The sequence below is a fragment of the Hippopotamus amphibius genome, chromosome 3 (genome assembly GCF_030028045.1).
Source record: "Hippopotamus amphibius kiboko isolate mHipAmp2 chromosome 3, mHipAmp2.hap2, whole genome shotgun sequence".
Taxonomy (NCBI): Eukaryota; Metazoa; Chordata; class Mammalia; order Artiodactyla; family Hippopotamidae; genus Hippopotamus; species Hippopotamus amphibius.
Window position 1 is genome coordinate 137,428,608 of NC_080188.1, and position 23,295 is coordinate 137,451,902.

General features: G+C 48.5%; 1 protein-coding gene across 1 annotated transcript in view; it reads right to left on the bottom strand.

The window, feature by feature from the left end:
- Positions 1 to 548: 548 nt before the first annotated feature.
- The window catches only part of FAM78B (family with sequence similarity 78 member B), an 83,250-nt gene continuing 60,503 nt past the window's right edge, over positions 549 to 23,295 (bottom strand). Inside the window, exon 2 of the mRNA XM_057729696.1 lies at positions 549 to 1,293. Within this exon, the coding sequence (XP_057585679.1) occupies positions 771 to 1,293 (523 nt within the window). The 3' untranslated portion in view covers positions 549 to 770. The remainder of the gene's footprint in view (positions 1,294 to 23,295) is intronic.

The following is a 23,295-nucleotide window of genomic DNA, read 5'->3' on the forward strand; positions in this document are numbered from 1 at the left end:
AAACTATCTATCCAAATACCGTGACTGAGGATACTTTGAATAAGCAGTTTTTGGAAAGAGGTGAGTAGATGGAACCATTGAGAGTCACCATCGCGTAGAACCGCCGTCAGCACCTTGGACAGTGCCTAGGAGGCTCTCCTCAGAATGGAACCAATAGCATGTCTCCATTTTTCTGTGTTTCTTTCATTCCAGTGAGTGTGTTGATGATTTGATGATTAACTAATACATGCACAGGTATTATTTTGCAGTAACAAATTATTCCCTCCTCTTTCCACTGCCCATTCTCTTCACCACCCGACTTTCATTCCACCCCTTTCCCCAGCACCCTCCAGTTGGACATTGGAACTGTATGTCTTACAAACACCTGGTGTGGATGTTTTCACTCCCACTTCTAATTGGTTGGGAAGCAGCATTTGCCACAGGCACTGTTTAATTTCGTTTCCATCCCCTGCATCTCACAGGAAAGAAATGGTCAATAGTTCAGATAAAAGAATCATCCTGGTCAGCTCCAAAATATGGCTACTTGCATGGTAATCACAGCAAGTCTGTCAAATCAGTGATTTCTTTATTCCTAAAGGGAAGGGATTTTTCCTAAAGATTATGGTTCTACCACCCAAGGAGCAGCTCTACTCTTCACAAGTGGCTGCAAAGGCTGGCAAACCACGAGGTCTGCTTTGGCTCAGAAACTCAGTTTGGCTCCTGCCACCTCTGGCAACCTCACTGCGTGTCTCAATGGTGTGTGCTCTACACACAGTCAGGCCAGTCTGCTTCTACTTAGGAGGGATCACAACCAGAGGCGGCCCCCGCTTGGGCCTCCACATGAGGACCTGGGCATCGTTGGCATTGGGTTTCACTAGTGCGTTGGGGGGGATGGGTTCCATCCGGCTCAGGATCCGGGGCTGCTCCTGCTGAGTCCTGCCCACCAGCCGGGCCCTTTGCCCCAAGAGCTGAAGAGGGTCCACCTCAATGTCCACCCTCATCCTCCACTTGATGGTCTGCAGAATGATCTTCTCTTTTGTGGTGGTGTTCATGGCCACTAGCCACGTAGTGAAACTTTGGTCCCTCTTGATCCTCGTGAGCAGTGGCACATTGCTGTCACTCACTGGCACTGCCCACGTCACACTGGGGTAGAAATTGTCATTCATGCTGACGGAGAACCTGGAGATCTTGTTGGTGGGGCCAACCAGGGTCACAGTTTCTGTGGTGTTCCCGTACCAAGGGTAGCTCACCCCATCTGAGTCACTGATGGCTTTTACTCTCCCTTCCCTCAAGTCAGGTAGCTCCCAGCTTGACCTGGCAAAGCAGAAGAGATGCACAAGAAAAGAAGAGGCTGAATGAATTTTTCAAAAGCTGGAGAGGTGCCCACCACTTACTATCACAGTCAACTTGGGCAAAATGGGAAGTTCAGAGGGGAATTCAGGTCAAAAATTTCTGTGCTCTGCCGTGTCGGGATTAAATGAGAACAAATGAAAACAAAACAAAAATAAAAAAGCAACACCAAAACAAGTTAAATTAAGCCATAGCTGGTCCAACTGGAAGAAAAAAGCTCAAAGAAGCATTTATGAGACCCACAAAGAGGCATCAACTAGCTGGAATGGTGCAATTGTAATGAACTGTCTAGAGGCATTCAATCGCAAAACCCACTTTTTCAGGCAGTATGAGTGTGTGTGAGGTTTGTTTGTTAAAAACAGGTGGTGGTTGAAATCTGACATACTTGGATGGAAGTATCAGGTGGAAAGGAGGGCACAGGTGGTAAAGTTAAAGGGTATACTGATTTCCTAGGAAATCACAGTAGTAGAATTTCTACTCAACAAAGAAAGTTGTTTAAATTCCAGTCATTGGCCAATTCAGCATTTAGAAAACATAGATATAGAAACTGATAACAAAGGCGATAATGGTCACTCTTGGGAAACCACCTCAATGTGCAATTTGTGCTGTAGGCTGGCATACATAGTCTCTACTGTGCTGTTCTCCCATCAACTTCAAGTCCAGCCTGGAAGTCTAATTGCTTAGTTTAGCAACCTTGCCATTCTGGGCACTTTGTTACTCCTCCTGGCTGCTCCCAACCGTGAACAGAAGGAGGGAGGAGGATACGTGCCCTACTCCCAGCCCATGTGTCTCCCCCAAAGTTATGGACAACTCACCATCACCACTGTCATCATCATCAACATAGCTGATATTTATTGAGCACTAGCTCTATTCCAACTACTGTGCTGAGTAGTTTAATTATGTTATCTCAGCTAATGCTCAAAACATCCCACAAGATAAATACATTTTTTTATTTCCATTTACATATGAGAGGATGGAGGCTTACAGATGTTAAGGTACATGCCAAGTGTTCTATGGATTGTAAGATGTGGAGCTGGAAGTTGTCTGACTCCAAAGTCTATGCTTTTGACCACTATGCTACACTGCCTTCTGAAGTGTCCTTACATGATGCTGGAGGAAGCCAGGGTGGAGGGGATTCAGGCTATCCGATGGGCTAGCAGCTCCCAGAGCAGCCATGGACAGCTGGACTGGGTCCTAGTAGGGGCAGACGTTTAGTCAGCAGAGCCTGGCTATGCTTCCTCCATATATCTTTTTCTGGGACCACAAATGAGTCTTAGTAATGCTGCATAACAATTTAATAATTAAGGAAAGAAATGAGACTGCTTCACTCATTAGCTAAGAGGTAGTAGTCTTGTTTGATATAAAATTCTTCTCTTATGAAGTGACAGAAGATCCTGCAGCACTTTATACCAGTGACCTAAAAGGGAGTTGCATTGCCAGGTTAAAACTGAACCCTCTCAGAATCCTTCACACAGAGATACTAACTGCTGCCTCCTGCTGCCCCCCACAGCACTCCCTATACTAGTCAGTCCCAGCCTGAAGAGAAGGGAAGGCTGGATTGCCTGGAGAGGAGGTGAGCCCACAGCTGCAAGAACCTTTTCTCTTGCCTCCATGCCCTTGATAACTGCTGGGAATAACTGCAGTATATAATGGTTGGCAGAAACTAAGTAAGAGGAATTGACTTGAGGCAGAAAGTTGGAGACTTTTGTTAACATTTTGTTACCCATGCTAGTTGTAGCTGGGCCAAGGAGTAGCTCCCAGATAATTCTACAGCCACTTCATACTGTACAAAAGGGAGTAAGTGTTGTTGAGTGGGATATAATCATACAAGGGTCAGGTCAAGTGAGAGCCAATCTGCCTGCTGAGTTGATGAAATCGCCACCCTGGAGGCAGCTTTGTGCCCCGAGTCAAAGGGTTGCGACAATTATTCAGTCACCAGGCATTCATTTTCTGTGTTGCTTCAACCCAGTTCTTCATTTTGGTTACAGTGACCAAGCTCTGCTGGCCTTTGGTTTCCTCTGTGGGATTGGAGGACAAGTATTCCTAATAGTGTAAAACTGTACTTGTTCTGCTGTCCCAAACACTGGAGCAGAGCTGTGGCATGTCACCTGGGAATTTGGTTTGTTACAGCACTGTCCTTTTCAAGACTGGCTATCTTGCCGTTCAATTCAATTACTTTTTCTATAGAGTATTTACAGTTCATATTTTTTGCCTCTATTTTCCTGTCCAGAGCTATGTGAGCAGAGGTTTGGGCCCAGGGTCTAGAGGTCAGTTTTGTGGGAAAGTCACAAAGCTTAGTTTGGTCCCAGATTTCCTGAAAACAGAGATAATATAACAAAGTTGCACTCTTGTGCCTGTCTTGAAAGAGAAGGAAGATGCCCTTGTCTTGGAGGATTCTCTGGAATAGAGAAATAAAATAGGCTTCTTAATCATCACATCAAAACAAAGGCACCTGGCGAGTGTCGCCAATGGGCGTGGTGACTTTGGGAGGCTACGCATTCGTTCCAGCCATTGCTGTGACTTTGGCCACTGCTCTGTTGGAAGTCCCTCAGGTCTGAAGCATGTTCTCTTCCATAGCCCCAGGGACACCAGGACTACATGATTAAGGGAGGGTTTGATTTTGGAAGCAGCCAAAATTCGTTACAACTTAAGCCTAATGACTAGGGAGTAGGTTTCTTTTTGAAAAGTATCATATCATTTTTATTTCTTTTATAAAAAATAGCTATTAATGTGCATTCCAGGGTAGTGGCTTTTTTATTTTTGCAAAAAGAGTTATGCATATAAATGCATGACTGCTTTACATAGCTGATAAAATGGCTTTCATAATAGTTTTCAAAGAGATCCCTGATAAGAAGTTCCAAGAATGACAGCACCATTGGAATTACTCTATGATCATCATAACTACTTTGAATGGGATGCCAAAATCACTTCAAATTCCACATGACCCAAACCAAAATCACCACATCCATTGTAATCTTGGCCCTTTCCCCCATCTCTGCTGCAGGCATTGGCCCACTGCTTACCCTCTCTTCCAGGACAGAAGTGAGGGTCATCTTTGGCTCTTCCTCCGCCCTCTCCTAGACTGCCAAAGCTATTGTTACTGCATCTTGTGAATTCTGCCCCATAAGTGATGCTTGAATTTATATCCCTCTCTCCATCCAACTCTCACGGCCCTCATTTAATCCAAGCCCTCAGCATCTCTTACCTGGCCTACTATAATGGTCCACAGCTGGTCTCTCTGCATGCAATCCTGATCCCTCTCAAATTCATCTTTTAGCCTGCACTGGTGTTCACATATGCAGATCTGGTTATGTCTTTTCTCTACCTAAAACCCTTCAAAGCCTCCTTTACATGGACATCACTGGCATCACCTACAGGATAAAATTCAAGTTCCTTAATAGGACGTATGTCCTCTGCCGTCTGGCCTCCCTGTGCCCACATGCCGTGCTGTTTCTCACCTCTGCTCCTTTGCTCCTGCTGTGCCCGCTGCCTGCACTGCTCTTTCCTCCCCTGAAGTCTCACTGTGTCTCACTACTTGACATTTGAGAATCACTGCATGCATCATGTCCTCCAGGAAGCCTTCTCTTCTGTGCTCCCATGGATATATCCAGAACTTTACAGGTCCCAGATTGTATTAATATGATTATCTGAAAGGCTTTCTCCCTTGCCTCCATCATTCCTGGCTCAAATATCATATTCTCAGTGCAATCTTTCCTGACAGCCATACTTAAAATTGTGACTTCCTGCCCCAGCCCTCCCCATCCCCCATCTCAGCTTCATTTTTCTCTGTAGCACTGTCTAATATACTACATAACTTACATAGCTAATGGTCTATCTCTCCTTATCCCACTCCCCAAACGTAACCCCAAAGAAGGCAGGGATTTCCCATGTTTTATTCACTGTCATATCTCTAGTACTTACAACAATGCCTGGCACACAGAAGGAGTTCAAAATTATTTGTTGAATAAATAAGCATTGAATTGATCTGAAGTGAACGATGGGAGGAGACTATGAATTTCAGTTGGGATGCTGCTGCTTTTATGGAGTTGCAAAGTGGGGTCTAGAACTTAGGAGAAAAACAGAGCTAGAGATGTAAACTTGGCAACTATCTGCATGGAGAGAATCAGTAGATGTGTTGATGATAGGTGAGGTCTCTGGGGATGAAAGAGAGATCTTAGGCGGCTTGTTTGGGTGGCCAGAAGACAAAGAGGAATCTGAAAAGCAGAAGAGCCAGTGAAGGGGGAGAATTCATTTCCAAAGTCAAGAGAATTTCAGGGAGTCATCAGTGTCAAAGCCATACAAATGGAGGAGAGTGGGGTTAAGGAAAAGCCATTAGAATTACTATGAAGACAGCAGTAAAGATATGCAGGTGGAGACCATTCTGTAAGGGGTTATGGACGGAATGAGCAAACACAGGAAAAAAAATGGAGAGTTCAGGGTTTCCTTCAAGAAGTTGGGCACTGAAGGGGAGAAGAGAGAGGCAGTAGAGAACTGATCGAGCAAAGAAGCTGAAGGCAGGATTTCTGCAGCCAGATCGCCCAGGCTTGTAAATCCAGTGCTATCACTTACTAGCTACCACTTACTAGACAAGTTACTTGCCCTTTCTATATCAGTTTCCCCAGCTATCAAGTAGGCATAATAACAGGCTTTAATTGATGTACTTGGTGTAAGACTTAAATGAGATAATAACTTAACACAGCTTGGCTCAAAGTAAGTGACACTGAAGTTTAGGTGTCAACAAGAAACAGAGATGGGGTAGAGTTAGAGAAAAAAGGAAATGAACAGCCACTGAAGGCTCCCACGTGAAAGCACTTAACAGTAACCATATGAGGCAAGGATTATTACACGCTGTTCATAAATGAGGAAAAATAAACTATGCAAAGTCATGTCGATGGGAAGGGGTGGTGCCAGGATTTAAAGCCAAACCTCCCTGACCCCAAACGCTGCCTTTTCTACTGCATCCCACTTGTGGGAAGAGCTCCTTTGAGTTCGAAATCTCATCTTTCCTTCCTTGAAGTCTTTGGTGTGGTGAATGGAGGAAGCACCAAGACTGCTCTCAGGAGTCTTGGATGTCAGTCCCAAAGTGACAGCTGGGTGACCTCAGCAAATCAGCCTCAGGCTGCTCATGTGTACAATGGGAAGAAAAATAACACCACCTCTTTAATCTCAGGGCTATTACAAGGATCAAATGAAGTGATGATGTGTGAGCAACTGCTTTGTAAACTGTAACGCACCAGGTCAATATTAGTTCTTATCATCTCATTCCCCTCCTTCTCCAACAACCCTTCTCCTCACTGTGATAAACACAGTGTTTTCATTTCAGACAATCAGCCATTGACCCAAAGCTCACAGCTAATGGACTTGCCGATGGAGCTAATAATGAAAACATCGATTACTGCAACCCACACGCTTTCTGCATCCCATTTTTAGAAGAAAGAGGCAAATCTCAAGCAAACAAGCTCATGTGAAGATTTCATTCAAATGAGTGGTCCCTGGGTTGAGGTCCAGGCCTCCACCCAGGCCCAGCCAGTTCTCCCAGTGTCCATGAGGGCCAGAGCAACCTCTCTGAGGGAGCCTTGCTTTGCTCTCACCATAGCCCTGTGGTCATCAAGGGGATGGGAGCGGGGGTAGCAGCTGCATTCTTGAAGGCAGGGAGTGGGCAGGTGTGCAGGGACACTGCTGAGACTAATGTCCCCTGATGGAGACTGGAATGGGAGTCGGGGGAACCACACATGGAGAGGTCTGATGGTTTCAAGTCTGTAGAGCTCCCAGGGGAGGCTCTGAGATCTGGGATGGGATTACCCCTAAGCCTAGATAGGAGGAGCCCCTGCCCGGCCCTACACTTTGAAGGGGCCCACTCTAGTATCTTCTGGCCATGCCCTTACACACTGGGTAAGGAGTGTGTGGGGCTAAGAGAGCATGCCCACCTAGAACCTCTGCTCCTCCTAGACCACCCTCCGGGTATCTGGGATCCAGCTCAGATGGCCCCAAATTTGCCTTCAGGGTCCACACAGGCCTTTCTCCTGGTCTGTTTTCCTAGGGGCAGTCCACTCCACCTGTGTGTGCACCCCTGGGCCCAAGACTGCTTGTTGGGGGTATGCATGGAGTTTGGACATACATATGTTAACTGTCCACATGCATGTGCGTGAAGGCCCATATCTCGATATGGTAAAGAGCAAGGGGAAGGAAGAGAAATGGAGCCAGGCTGAAGGCTGGGTATTCCTAGGCTGCTACATCTGGCACAGAACTTTCAGAGTCCAAGAATTCTAAACCTGAACCTGGCTTTTCATGTTGTCATAAAGATACATCTGTCAAGGTCAGAGGATAGAATTTAGCATTCTGTTAGTCTGAAATATACATTTAGCATTTTGTTTGTTCAACTTAAAATTAAAATTAATATTTAAAAATATGGAATGTGGGCCTTCATTCTTCCCCTGGACCCTACAAATGTTAGGGATGGGTATGAGGTGGGAGGTCTGTATCCACAGCTCTGGAACCATGGACAGTTCCAATCCTGACTTTTCTTTGGGTGTGTGCGTTTTTATTCACATCTGTTTAGTATTAACATTTACTCTCGGAAACAGCGTCGCACCTACTTCTTACATTGATCGCATGAGGTGGGCATCATTCCACTCTCCATTCCACAATAAGGAACCTGCTCAAGTCATACAGTTAGTGCTGGACAGAAGTGAGCTGCAAACACGAGATCTTATTCTAAATCACACGTGTTCCCTATGGTGGGAACTGATATTAAGTTAGTGCTCCAAAAGGTTCTAAAAAATAAAAGATAATAATGGGTAATATTAGCGGGCACACACTGCTATCACCATACCCGTTGTTAAAATAGTAAGACATTTTTGGAACTACTGCTAAACAGACTCCCCTCTCCCCAAGGGCAACCTCCCTGGCTACCCAGGTTCCCCCTTGGCCCTGGTTCTGTCCCAAATCCAGCAACTAAAAGGTTAATGTAGGCATGGCAGAGGACCAGTTCTGCAGCTGGGTATCAGTCCTGGTCACATCACAGGCCCTGTTCTGAGAGTCTGTGGTCTAACCACTTTGGTGAGCCTGCTCTTAAAGGAAGACTCACCGCTCTGTAAACTTTACTGCACTTAGAGGCTGGAAAAGAGGCCCCTTTCTTCTCCCTTTATGTCATGGCTTGAACCTATAGAATTACTGGTCAGGAATGTGGAAAGTTTAAACAGAACATGTTTTCTGAAAATTCAGCGTTTCTTCTCCATCCAGTGCTAAGATGAGCCTTGAGCCCATGTCCCAGGAATGCTCCCGCTCAGCGTTACTTCTGGGTTGGCAGAGGCAGCGCCCAGCATCTTTCCTCCCTGCAAACCCCTGCACAAGAGGCTCAGGATACAGCAGTCCACAGCAGGCAGCGAGGTCGAGTGGGAGAGGATGGAGACACGCCCCTTTGGAAGGAGCAGGTGGGGACAGGGCTCAGGGCTGGGAGAGGGCTCAGGTCGGGGGCAGGGAAGCCGATGCCCTGTGTCACCCACGGGGGAGTCACAGAGCCCATGTCCCCTGGGCAGCCTCCCAGCCCACTCAGGCACCAATCCCAGCCCAAGAGCTGGCACACGTCCCGATTCTCAGATGGTCTGCACCATGATTACAGAGTAAGTTTTAAAATTAGGTTTTTCCTCATTCTGCACTGTTTATGTCAGACTCTGAGAAGCCTGTAAATACCACCCTCCCACCTCCCCCTCCGCCCCCTTCCTTCCTGACCACATCCTTTTCCTTCTGGCACACAGGGAGGCATATATCCCCCTCACAGCAGAAAAGACGATTTCCAGTGTTTTTAAAGGGCCATCAGTGCTGGGCGAGGCTCCATGTTTAAGCGAAAGGCTTCTTTTGTCAGCCACCCTCCTGTTCTGTTTAGACTGGGTTTCTCTACCACTGGAGACACCTTCTCAGTATGTATTTATCCTTCACCACTTGGAGATCAGCTCCTGTCTCGAAGTCCCGGTCCTGGCTGGGTTCTCAGAGGTCTCTGCTGGCTTGTGCTGTCTGACAGCCCTGAGGTCTTGGATCGGTGGCCAGTGTTCTGGGTCATGTCTGAGGATGCTTTGCCTCTGACTCCCATTCTGAGCTTGGAGCAAAGTGCCTTTCCCCACAGACAGAGCTGCAGGCCAGGGTGGCCTTACCCATGGAGCATCCTCACATACACCTGCGGGGCGTGAGTGTGGACCCAGGCTGCTTCCCTTACAGAGCTGGCCAGGCACGGGCACTGTGCTAGGCAGGCGGGGGTCTGTGCCCAGCCTCAAGGAGCTCACAGCCAGCCTGAGAGGACAGGTCAGACCTCCTAATGGGTCGGATGCCAGAATGTGTCTTTTCTCTCTAATGTGCATGGCCACCACTTGCGCCTCATCGTTTCTCCGCTCTCTTGGATGCGGCAATGACCTCCTTGCTGGGCCCCCATGTCTAAGCCTGCTCTGCCTCCACAAGCCACGAAGGCGGTTTTTAAGAAACGTAGGTCAGATCATGCCTCACCTCCCTGAAAACTCCTGCAAGGGCTTCTCTTGCACTTAACATCCGCGCTCCATTATCAGGCCCCTGCCAGGTCTCCAGCCTCCTCTCCACCGCCTTCCCTGGGCCCCTTATACTCCACCAACACTGACCTTCTTCATTCTGGAGCAAGAGCAGTATCTGCCCCCCTCTGGGCCTGGCTGTTCCTTTTGCCCAGAACCCTCCTCCCCCAGCGCTTTCAATGCTTGGCTCCTTTACGTCCTCAATTTGCAGCTCCAAGTCGCCTCCCAGGAGGGGCTGCCCGACAGTGTGTGAATTTCAGCGTGCTGCATCTGTGTGTCCCCACGCGCATCTCCCCACCAGACTGCAGGCACGTTGAGGACAGGCCTTGCGGTGCCTCCAGGGATGAGCCCGGAGCAGAAGCTTCCTTCAAGCTGCTGCAATGAGCAGGCCAAGTGTTTCCGGCAGAGCAGACGGGGCCGCTAATGAGGTTAGTTCCAGTGGGTGACAGAGGGGAAGGGATGGGGAAGGCTCTTGGAGAGTCTAGGGGAAAGGCTTGATGTGACGGCCAAAGGAATGCAGAGGGACTGGATGGAGGCACATTGGGGTTCCCGGCTTGGAGCCTGAGTTGAATGTCCTTCTGACAGTCAGCATTGCCCGTGGGTCTGACCACCCAGGTGCTGGGAGAGGCCAGAGGGGCCAGGTGGCGAGCGGTCACGATCTGGCCATGGCAGTCAACCGAATTCTCTGTGTTCATCCCTCAAAGCGGACAAGCAGTGGACAAGAGAAGAGGGAAAGTGGACATGTGTTTTTTCTTCTTATTTTGAAATTCTGCTACTACAGGTAGAACCGTAGTGAAAATTTAAAAACGACATTATTGGATGGAGACACCAAAGTGTTGAATGTATGATTATACGATTAGGGGTGTTTTCCTTTTCTTTTTATTTTGTATATATTCTCCTATAAAATAATTAATTTGTATTAATTCTGTAATCAAAAATGATGAGTTGCTTCACAGGATTGCATATCATGACCATGAAACATTTGGGGGGAAATACGAGGAAGGGGCGTGGCAACATAGCACAGGCTGACTTGAGCTGGGCAGGCCGAGGGGCACCTGGAGGTGACGTGGGGAGACAGCGGGCGGGACTCACACAGACCTGTGTGCAGCTCTGGACAGCACTGCCCGCTGGGCCACGCGGCCTTGGGCAAACAGCCAGGCCTCTTGGGTCTTCAATTTCCAGCAAGAATGGGAATAATAATAAAACCTACCTTATAGGTTGCTTTTAGAAATAAATAAGAAAGCTATGCAAAGCAATCTGCATAGTGCCTGGTATACTTCACAAATGAGAACTGTGATTACGGATACTGCTCATTTAGGGAGAACGCTGACTGGCTGGAGCCCAAGCATCCTCAAGGGTAAGAGGTATTTCCTCCTTATACGCAGGTGACATGGGCACCTGAATATTTCCCCTCCATCCTGACAAGGTAACAGGAGGGTAGATGGCTGCACTTCATTTACATGATGGGGACACTGAAGGAGAGAGAGAGAACATGATCTATTTACGACACTCACCAAGAAAGACGCATTCATGTGTTCATCTCACAAGGAATTTTGAGCACCTACTTCCTTCCCAACATTGAGTCAGACTTTGTGGATAACACAGAGACCTAGGACACCACCTCCCTCAAATTTTGCTTATGATTTCATGGGAGAAGGGTTTCCGATCTAAAAATACTTGCTTTGGGAGATACCAGCCTGGCCAGAGACCACTTTCTCATGCTCTTCTGGGATGACTTTTGGGGTCTCCAACACCCTTTCATCTACATTTTTTTCATCTATAAAACCGAGAGGGTGGAATAAACCACCTCATGAATCAGGCCATGTCTAGCTCCTATGTTTTTTGACCAAAGACCTCCGTCCTTGTGCTGATGGCCGGCGGAATTTTCAGGACCACAGAGGAAGAAGTTCTGGATTCAGAAGAGAAATGTAGTGGGTACGCCTCAGGGATGGGCTACCTTTCCCAGAACACAGGACCCCCCACAACTGGTTCTCCCTGGGATCCAAGCCCAATGGGGACTCAGGGTGGCTTCCCTGGGTCTACACTGGGCCAGGGTCCCCACCCACACTCCACTCCAGGGTCCAGCATCGTCCTGACTGAGTCTCCTGCACTACCTGCAGCTGGGGAGCCACTGTGGCTCTTCAGTCCTGATGGGTGTCCTTGACTCACCGGCTGTCAGGCTTCCAGCCTGTGCCCTGCTCCTGCCTTCATACTGCCTGGATCCCAGCCCCACGCCAGGCCTCCCCTACAGCTCTCACTGGAGCCTAGAATCTGGGGGCTCCAGTGACAACGAAAGGCCTTTGACACTGTGAACCTCTTTCTTTCTTTGAATTTTTTCAAAATTCTTTTGAATTTTTCCTCTTGTTCCTTGTCCCTGACTGGGAGGAGGTGCGGTTCCCCGATTCCTTTCTTTGTTATTCAAGTGGGGTTCCTAGTACGGAATCTTCTGGTGATCCCTGGAGAAGGACATGTTGGGGTCCTCCCATTCACCCCGTATTGGTGAGCTGACAGAGTCTGGCTCTGCGTGCTCTGCAGTCTCATTGACTCTTTTAGCCCAGAACATCTGCAGCTTTAACTGTTATTTATAAAGACACAGCTCGTCTTCCGGGGGCTGAGTCCAATGGTGGCACATGCATCTGCTGAAGACGATGTGAGGAAGACTGGCTGGGGCCCCCTGAGGAGGAGACAGCCACTCTGCCACCCCACTCCGACACGTGGACCTAACGTGGATGAGGGCTGGGGCCAGAACTCAGAAGTCTTCCTATCTGTTCTCCTGGACAGAAGTTGTTGTGATTTCTTCCCATCCAATTTGGGAACCATTGAGGGTAAAGATTCTTCAAGGGCAAGGAGATATTGGTATGACACGGTTACCAAATCTTCCCCAAGATGAATGGGAAGTCACTAGATATTTACTACCTGAATGCATGAATGCATGAACGAATGAACCAGGGCAGGACTCCTGGGCACAAGTGTCCAAGCAGGAGTGCAGGGGCACCACCCATCCTCTGACATCAGAGAGCATCCTTACCCTCCCCCTGCCTCTGGTTACGGAGGTCTCAGGGACCCACTGAGAAGTGATCATGATCCGGACATGTCTGCTGTCATCTTATTTAAACCCAGCTCCTCTGACCAGAGCTGCCTGAGGATCATGGCTGGGGCCTGAGGAAGAGAGAAGGTGGCCTCCTTCCACTCTTGCCCACCCCATCGGCTGGCCCTGAGGAACATCCCACAGGGCTGTGGTTCAGGGATCTGGGTACCGGGGCGGGCGGGGGGCAGGGGGTCAATGCAGGGTCTGGGGAGGGGGCTCCTTTGCCTCAGCGTCTAGAGGAGCCTAAAGTCTGGAAACCAGGAAATAAAGTCAAAGATCTGTTAACTGGAGCAAGAACGAGACCAGGTGAATCAGATTGAGCAAAACAGCCATGGTGACAAGGTTGAAAAGATTAAGGCAGACAGAGGGGAGACTCTCAGAAGTCGGGTATTATTAATACTGCTACTACTCATAAGAGCCGCTAATATTTACTGGGGGTTTACCGTGTGCCAAGCATTCTAGTAAACGCCTGATACATCAACCTCAAAGGAGGCACTGTTACTCCTTCGACTTTATTTCCCCTGCATAAGGGAATTGGGGCTCAGGTTAAATCACTTCGCAAAGTCACAAAGCAAGTAGGTGGCCAAGCTGGTATGAACCTAATTCTCTAGCACCTGTGCCCACCTGTTGCCCGGAACCAAAGGTACTGACCTGGGTCCCCTAACTTGATTCCCCCTGCACCCCCCAAACATGGGTTCTCTCTACAGATGACATTTCAGCTGAGGTGAGTCCCCAGGGAAGACATGGTGGCATAGGGACAAGACTGCCGGGTTCTGCTGGCTGGCTGCAGGGACCAGTCCTCTCACCAGCACCAGGCCAGGTGTGGCCGGGAAGATGGAAGCTGCACTGGCAGAATGTGGATATGCTGCCTATTCTCCTTCTCCCAGCTGCTAAGTCCTTCTGCTGCTTCTTTAGGGAGCTCCCATTTCCCACCAAATAATGGCCAAGGAGAGAGGGGGAAGGGTGGGGGAGGGTCAGGTTCATGAAGCTAAGCTGAGGAGGGAGGCAGACACAGGGACACAGAAGGGACCAGGCTGAGGATGGAGACGGAGTTATGTAGCGGCACAGACTTTTAAAGTTCGAGTTTACTGTTTTTCATTAACTTTCCACTGCGTGTTCATCACAGGCCACATTTCCCTGCACGCTGAGCAAGGAAGCAGATGTGGGGAGTTACCGGCAGCAGCGAGGCTGGGGGCAGACAATGTGAGGATGCCGGTGGGGTGGCTCAGTGTGTGTCCTGGTGACAGGGCCGTGAAAACGGGTCTATTAGGTCCCTGCTGAGCACACAGAAGGGGCGCCTGTGTACAGGGAGTGAGATGCACACCTAAGTGAGCACAGAGGACTTCACATGGATATTATCACACTAGAGGGCAGAGAGAGTCCAAAGCATCCAGGGGTGTCTACGTGTTCCCCCAGTGTGGCATGTCCAGGTGGGATACAGTGGAGGTAAGTACTTTACACGCTTGCTCTCGTTGAATCTGTAACAATACTACCAGGTGACTTCAGTTATCACCATCCCATTTTGCAAAGGAGGAAACTGAGACACAGAAAGATTAAGAGGTGCCTGGGATCTTGTGACTGTGGAGCTAGAATTCACACCCAAGCAGTTGCCTCCATGGCCCATATTTAAGCACTCAGCTCTCCAGAAACAGAAGGAAAGTAGCCTTTCTTGAGCTCCTGCTACACTTCAGGCACCATGCTAGGTCCTTTGTCAACTCATTTGATCTTCATAACTGTCCCTGTGAAAGCAACCTAAATGTCCAACAACAAATGAATGGATAAAGAAGATGTAGTACACATATGCAATGGAATATTACTCAGCCATAAAAAGGAACGAAATTGGGACATTTGTAGAGACATGGATGGACCTAGAGGCTGTCATACAGAATGAAGTAAGTCAGAAAGTGAAAAACAAATATCTATTAACACATGTATGTGGTATCTAGAAAAATGGTACAGATCAACCGGTTTGGAAGGCAGAAATAGAGACACAGATGTAGAGAACAAACATATGGACACCAAAGGGGGGGAAGTGGCAGGGAGAGGTTGGGGTGGGATAAATTGGGAGATTGGGATTGCCATATATACATTACTAATGAGAAAAAAATATCAAATTGTACACTTTGAATACATGCAGTTTATCGTATGTCAATTATATCTCAATAAAAGTTCTTAAAAAAAAAACTGTCCTTGTGAGGCAAAGCCCTGACTTTAGAAATACAGCAACTTAGATTGAGAGAAGTTAGGTAACCTGTCTACGTTCTCCTGGCTAGTAAGTGCAGAGCTGAGATTTAGCTCAAGAGAGACAGACACTGCACTCTTTCCCTAAACTGGGTGCCTCCCAAATGACTGCAGTGTGTTTTCATTATTAAAAAGTTACATTACAGCTGGCCCTCGGTATCCAAGGGTTCTGCATCCATGGATTCAACCAATGGAGGACTGAAAATATTGGGAAAAAGAATTCCAGAAAGTTCCAAAAAGCAAACCTTGAGTTTGCCATGCACCCTGACAACTATTTAAGAAGCATTTACACTGTATTTACAACTATTTCCACAACATTTATATTGTCTTAGGGATTATAAGTAACCTAGAGGTGATTTAAAGTATATGGGAGGATGTGTGTAGGTTCTATGCAAATATTATGCTATTTTATATAAGGACTTGGCCATTCCCGGATTTGGGAATACTCTGGGGGTCCTGGAACCAACCCCCCATGCATACTGAGGGACAACTGTATTTATTGACACCCCCTGCCCCCATCTGCTTCGTCTGTTGGTTGTTTTTTTTTTTTTAATTTTTATTTATTATTTTATTTATTCATTTATTTTATTGGCTGTGTTGAGTCTTTGTTGCTGCACACGGGCTTTCTCTAGTTGCAGTGAGCGGGGGCTACTCTTCATTGTGGTGCGCAGGCTTCTCATTGCGGTGGCCTCTCTTGTTGCAGAGCACAGGCTCTAGGCACGTGGGCTTCAGTAGTTGCGGCACATGGGCTCAGTAGTTGTGGCTCACGGGCTCTAGAGCTCAGGCTCAGTAGTTGTGGCGCACGGGCTTAGTTGCTCCGCGGCATGTGGTATCTTCCTGGGGCAGGGATCGAACCCATGTCCCCTGCATTGGCAGGCGGATTCTTAACCACTGCACCACCTAGGAAGTCCTGTTGGTTGTTTAATTAATTCCTTTAGCACATAACTTTTGAAGTCCTTTTGTGTGTCCAAGGCAATATGGGGGAGGGGATACAGAGCTGGCCGTGACCTGGCTCCTGGTGGGTGTGATGACCTTGATGGGAGGAGGAAGGTGAGGCGCACTGCTCAACCAGAGAACGTGCCGGGGGCACTGGAGATGGCAGAGGGGGCTTGTTCTTAGTATTTTACTCTTGATGCTACCGTAAATGGGATTGTTTCCCTAATTTCTTTTTCAGATAGTTCATTATCAGTGTACTGAAATGCAGCTGATTCAGGGAGTGCTTGTATCTGCTGCTATTTCCTTCTGCACCCCGGGGACAGTGGCTCAGGAGTCAGCCTCCCCCAGCGTGAAGTCCAGGCTTGGATGCTTTGAGCGAATTCTGCTCAAGCTGTTGGTCACCTCCATCAAACACTCAGGGGACTGGCTTTTGCCCCTGCAGGGATCATCCCTGCTCTGATGATTCTGGCGTCAGCCTGAGAGCCAGCAGGGGAGCTGGCTTTCAACAGAGGCCTCTGGAACCTCACGCTTTTTAAATGTTCAGTTGAAATCAGGAGCTTTATGACTCTTCCTTTATTCAGAAGCCCATCAAAGCCATGTGGGGGCTGCTGTGGATTCAGAAGGAGCACCAGCATCACACCTGCAGGGCCCTTTGGCCCCACCATGTTCCACACTGTGCTCCCTCTCTTTCCAAGGAAATCTTCTTTCTTCTGAAGACCCTGCTGGGTTGGGCAAAAAAAGCACCGGGAGGCAGAAGCCCCAGGACCACAGTCCCGGCTGTCACTCAGCCACATGACTCTCATGAGTTACATGATGACTCTCTCAGGTCTCAGCTGTCTGAGCTGTAAAATGGAGGTCATAACATCCCCCTATGGATCCAAGATGTGGGTTACATGAAAAGTAACTGCAATGTTAGGTTTTTATGCCCATTACAACTTCCCAGCTTCACTGAGTAACTTCTGGCTACGGCCAAGCCATTTCTACCCTCTGGTCCTCTGTGAAGGAGTTCTTGATCAATCTAGCTCACCTGACTTCCAGAGCGCTGTGTGACTTAGGTGTAGTGGTAGAGGAAGCAGACGCTGGATTCATCTGGGGTTTGGGTTTTGCTGGGCTGGTGGCCTCCCCAGTTTACGACTCTTCAAAGGCTTCCTATCACTGGTAGAATAAAATCCGGAACCCTAACTTGCTCCACACAGCCCTGCCTCATCTGGCCTCTGACTCTCTCCCCAGCTTCATCTCATACTACACTCCCTGTTCTCTCAGTGCTCCATCCCAAACCAGCTTCCCTTATAGTCCTGAAACATGCCAGGCTCTTCCCTGCCTCAGGGCCTTGGCACATGCTATTGGAAAAGCACTTTTCCAACTGTTTATATGGGTAACTGAATAATCCTTAGCTCTCCAGTATTACTTCCTTTGGGACCTTCTCTGGTCTGTACATGCCCTCCCCCAATGCTGAACTAAACTAGGTCTCTCTTATTGAACCCTGTTCTTTTTCTAATTCATAGAGCGTATCACTGTTTGCAATGACATATGTGTGAGTGTGTTTATGGTTGAACGTCTGTCTCTTCGCGCGGACTGGGTCTATAACTGATCACTGTTATAGACCCAGCGCCTGCCACAGTCTGCCACACAGTGGTATTTCATGAACGTGTGGAAGAGTGAATGTCTGCAGAAGAGACAAGACAATGGTGGGTGCTGAAAAAGAGTCATGGTGATGATGCGCCTGAGAGGTAAGGAGGCAGGAAGAAGGCAGGTGGCTCTGTGAGATGGAAGATGAGTCCAGTGGAAGGCCTGAGAGGGACTGTTTGAATTTAAGATTTCACAGGAGCAGCCTTGAAGGATGGTCTGTTTTGAGGCTCCCAGAAGGAGTACATGCTGCGTCCTGATGGGGTCTGATGCAGTTGGGGCATCCAGAGGCCCAGGAGCTGGGAAATGGACCGGGAAGTAGAAGGAAGCTCCATGGACGGGCCCGTGTTGCCGTGAGCCTGTGGTATGGGGAAGCCCTGCCCTTCAGGTGTCTGAGGGAGTTGGGACTTCACATGTATTCTCTGGCCTCAGCAAGAGGGAGCCCTTCCTGGGAGTCAGGGGCTCTGTGAACATAACTGCAGTAAGGGTTAAATAGCAGCTTTCCCTCGTGGTCTGGAGCCCTGTGGCCAAAAACACTATGTGGACTCCGTGAGTCTCAGCTTACACCGTTCCTGGGCCACACGGGGCTCTTCGTCCTCCTGGCAGCAGTGATAGAGGGGCACAGCAGAGGCAGTGATGGAAGGCCAGACAGGAAGCTGGTAATAGCTTCTTGCAGAAGTAGCTCTTTTTAATACAAAAGTTCGTACCAAGGTCAGTTAAGCAATACTCCTCCTGTCCCGCCCAGGCCTACAATTCTTCCCAGTGTCCACTTGCTGACCCTAGGCTCTCATGTGGGTTGAAAAATGTTAGTATGAAAATGGGGAAACAGGAAGCCCTGTCTCGTATGCATTACTGTTCGGGGCTCCTGAGCACACAACCGTGGGGGTCCCTTTGTTTTCCAAGCCAGGACCATAAGAAGCATTTGCTCATTCACCAGCCCAGCCCCCGGATGGACGGGCAGACCAACGCCCCAGCCACTGAAACTGACCCTCATGCAACAAGAAGACTGGGCTGCAAAAGCCAAAGTCACCAGGAGAAGCGGGTGCCATGAGCCGAAGGAGGAGGCCACTCTGATGACGTTGATGGGGTAAGAGCCAGCCAAGATCATAGGTTAAGTCCATCCTTCTATGGCTACGACTAGACCCACCAAAGGGAATGTTGTCCCAATCAAAAGTTGATAATAAAGGAAAACCACCCCATGGTGACAGATGGTAACTAGACTTATCGAGGTGGTCATTTTGTAACATATAGAAATATTGAATCATTATGTTGTACACCCGGAACTAACACAGTGTTGTAGGTCAATTAGATTTCAATTTTAAAAAATAATCACGATCAAATGGATGTGGAAGTAGGGAAGTTTGCCAAATTCCTTTTAGCAGCATCCTGGTCCCAAACATGATTAGATAAATTGTGGGAAGAGGTTACATTGAAGTCCCACCCAACTACAGTGTCTGTACTCCAGACCCCAAGACCAGCTCAAATGCCATTAGATAGGACAGGAATCATCTAAAGCATATACTGAAATGTGATGTTATCTCTGAGAGTGGCAATGTGGGTGATTTAATTGTCTGCCTTATACTCATGTATGAATTACATGTACAATAAAAAAAGGTATTAAAAAAAAAAAAAAGAAAAACCACGCCAGAGATACAGCTCAATTTAAATCAGTTCCATGATTTCTCGAACCCTTACCATGTGCCTGGCTCTGTCCTGGGTGCAGAGGATGTCAAGACTCATAAGACAGGGTCCCTGCCCTCAGGGAATGTCGACATTATTTGGGGAGGACTTAGAGGCAGATTTCTTCAGTACAACATGGGCTATCTGGGGACAGAGACGTGTCATCGTGGGGGGGCAGCAGCGCTTTTGCTGGGGAGAGGACCGTGGTGGTCACCACGACAGCCAACGCTGATGGAGCACCTGCGCTGGGCGGGCCTTGCGCACGGCCTTTCACACACGTGAGCTGCTCGATCCTCACAACCACCCAGTGAGGCTGCAACTAGCCTCGTCCTCATTTTAAACAGAGGAACTGAGGCTTGGGGAGGTGAAGCAACTAGCCCGGGGCAATGCAGGATTTAAATGCAGGCCCACTGGCACCTGAGCAGAATCTGGATAAGGACTGGGTAGCGGACGGGGAGGAGGCAGGAGCAAAGGCCTTGGCACGTGGAGTGGGCAGAAAAGGTAGGAGTGACTTCTGCATTGCCCAAACATAGTGTCGGGCTACGAGCGAGGGAGGAAGAGGAGGCCGGAGGGGCGATGCTGGCCTCGACCACTGCCCCAGGGCCGTCCGGTCAGCTTGGTGCAAGGACGGGGGGGCTCAAGAATGGTTCCCTGTGGGTCCCGCCACCTCCTGCTGCTGCGGAGATGCTCCACGATGTTTGGGGACCGAATGAATGGAAACACAACCACAGCCAAATACTGGCTTAGCGTTCTGATGTCACTCCATACTCCTCTTATAAATGATCTCTTTTAATCCTCACGACAAGCCTATGAAAGAGACAGTATGTCCTCCATTTTACAGACAAGGAAACCAAAGCTCACAAAGGCCAACTGATTTTTCTCAAGGTCCAACAGTTAGTAAGCGATGGAGACAGGTCTTGAGCCTACATCCACATTCTACATGTTTCCTACCACACACCCCACTGCCGTCACTGAGACAGGAGGGCCAGAGAACCCAGAAACTCTGTGGCTGACACAGCTGAGCTCTTATTTTTTTCCGAAAGATAGAGGGGATTGGGAGCATTATGTAGCAAGCATCTACTCTTCTGAAGAATTTTCCAGAACTTGACTCTCAGGAAGATCTGTCCAAACTGTCTGTAATACACTTGGTAAACATGAATGAGAAATAATTAGCTAATTGAGCTACCACCAGTGCTAATTATCTGTGCCAGAGGACGCGGGCTCTGAGGAGGGAGATAAAAAGCCATGGGAAACTGTCTTTCGGATGGCGGCGGGGGGGGGGGGGGGGGGCATGGCCCTGCTGCCCAGGTGGCCTGCCATCTGCGTAGCCTGCACTCCAAAGCAGCCTGGTGTTCCTGACCCTACCCTCTCTGGGGGCTTGTTTAAAGGGAGCCCTCTAGGTGGTCAGTGGTCTCAACACCCCCACCCCCCGTCCCCAGGTAGTCCTGCTTGGCTTCTTCTTGTCTGCCGACCTTTCACCTTGGATTCACTTCTGGTTCTCTGCCTATTCTCTGCCCATTGGTCTTACACTTCAAGCTTCCTTAGCCTGTTCTCATCATCTAGGATGCAGACCTGGCTTCTCCTTTCTTCCATGCCCCTCAGTTACAAGCCAGATCTGTCCACCCAAAACTCCAGTTCTGACCCTTGGGAGCCCTGTGCATGGGCTCCCCAAGGTGAATTTTGGGTACACAGCACAGTTTTTATCTTAGGTTCAACCACGCGAAACAGTCTCTCAAATTTGGTGACATCTGCCCCGTTCTTTTCATGTAAGAGTAAAAGAGGCTCTCAGAAATGTCATTTGAATCCACACGTTTGATGAATGAAGTAATAAGGAACTTGTTTAATCCTCCCAACAATGTCCATTTTACAGAAGAGCACACTGAATCTCAGAGGCCTTCCAATTTGCCATGAAGTAGCCAGGCTAGAATTAAACCTGGGCCTCCCTGAGCCCCAATCCTACACTCTTTCAAATCTACTTGGAACTTGGGCAGTAGTTAAGGATATGTAAAGAAACACATATATTAGGGCAGCTACTCCTTAAAGGAGCCTCACAGAGAAGCATTTTAGAACAGAAAAATCTTTACGTAACATAAGTAAGCTCTTATTAGTTTCCTGGTTTTGTAAGTTTCTCTAAATATATATATATCCAGTTCCTTAAAGGAGGGCATGTCAGTTTGTCAGAAATGACTCAGAAAAGACATTGGGCAGAAAGGGGTGGTGGGAAGACATGGTCCAGTCATGTTTCACGTCTAGTTGTGAAGGGTGGTCCTAAACAGCAGGAAAGATACGCAGCTGATCATAAATTCTAACTTTCAAGCGCCTAGTCTAAGTCCCTGCCCTTCCCACTACTCTTACCAAGAAAGAAAGGGGTCTTATAGAGACCTGTGATTGCCAAGGGGTAGGGGGTTGGGGGAAGGATGGATTGGGAGTTTGGGGTTAGCAGAAGCAAACTATTACATATAGAATAGATAAACAACAAGGTCCTACTGTACGGCACCGGGAACTATATTCAATATCCTGTGATAAACCATAATGGAAAAGAATATGAAAAAGAATGTATATGTGTATAACTGAATCATTTTGCTGTACAGCAGAAATTAGCACAACATTGTAAATCAACTGTACTTCAATAAAATAATTTTTTTTATTTATTAATTTTTTTTGAGGTACACCAAGTTCAATCATCTGTATTTATACACATATTCCTGTATTCTTAGGGAGGCAATTGTTGCCTTTTATTTCCTTTTCCCCTGGACCAAAAGCAGAAGGAAAGAGGCTGATATGTCACTCCCTGCTAGGTCCTATGGGACTCGGAGCTCACAGAACCCCTTTGAAAGCAGAGGGTTTGCCCTCTTCACCATCAAACACCTTTTGGGGCCTTTCCCACATGGAAAGGCTCTAAGCGATCGAACCTGTGCCACATGAACAGAGGACAAACTCATGAGAGAAACGTGTGTCAGAGCAATTCTTTGCAGAATAAAAGAATCCTGATCAGCAAAGGCTTCTCGAGGCCCTGGCAATGGCAGGCAAGAGGGTCACATGGAAAGGGCTCTTTATTACCTTTTTAAAGAAAGCGAGAAAATGAGCAGATGTAGATTAGGCACTGGAGGTAAGGCAGGCATTGATTTCCAGGAAAGATCTGATGTCTCCTGACTGGCTTGGATGATATAAGAATAGCGCTGCTCGGAGGGGACTGCATATCTTGGGATCAATGACTGTGCACAGGGGAGCGGTGGGGATGGGGGAAGACGGAAGGGGGGCACACGAGGGGTGTGAATGAGTGTGTGCGTGAATGTGTGTGTGTGTGTGTTCTGGAGTCCATGCCTTATAGAGCCAGAGGTCCAGCAGAGGGAGGGGAAGCAGGAGGTTGGGACGCAGGGCTGGTGTCAAACAGCAAGCACTGCAGCCACAGAGCAGAAGCCATCTGAGAGGGACTGCGCTGGGGGTGCGCCCACACCCACAGCCAGGAGAAAAATGGGGCAAACGAAGAGCACACAGAGATGCTGGGAATGAGAGTCTCGGTCCCGATGGAGCGGGAGGCTGCAGCCAGCAGTGGGGGATGGAAGTGGAAGGCCACCACCCCACTGTGGAGGGAGGAGGTGTCCTGTGCTCCCTGTGGAGTCAGCCTCCAAGCCTCTCTCCCTGGAGGTGTGTGCGCCACGCTGACATCTGCTCTCCGCCAGGACGCTGCAGTGGGCATTTTCTAATCAAGGTGGACCCAGGGCTGCCCTTGGCCACGCTGCATCAGGACTGCAACGAGTCTGCGGATTCCTGCTGTCCTGTTCTGTCAGAGCAGATTTCCCTCTGCTTCAAACAGTCTGTACTTTACTTAGAAGGCTGACGGTGCAGGAGTGTCCTATA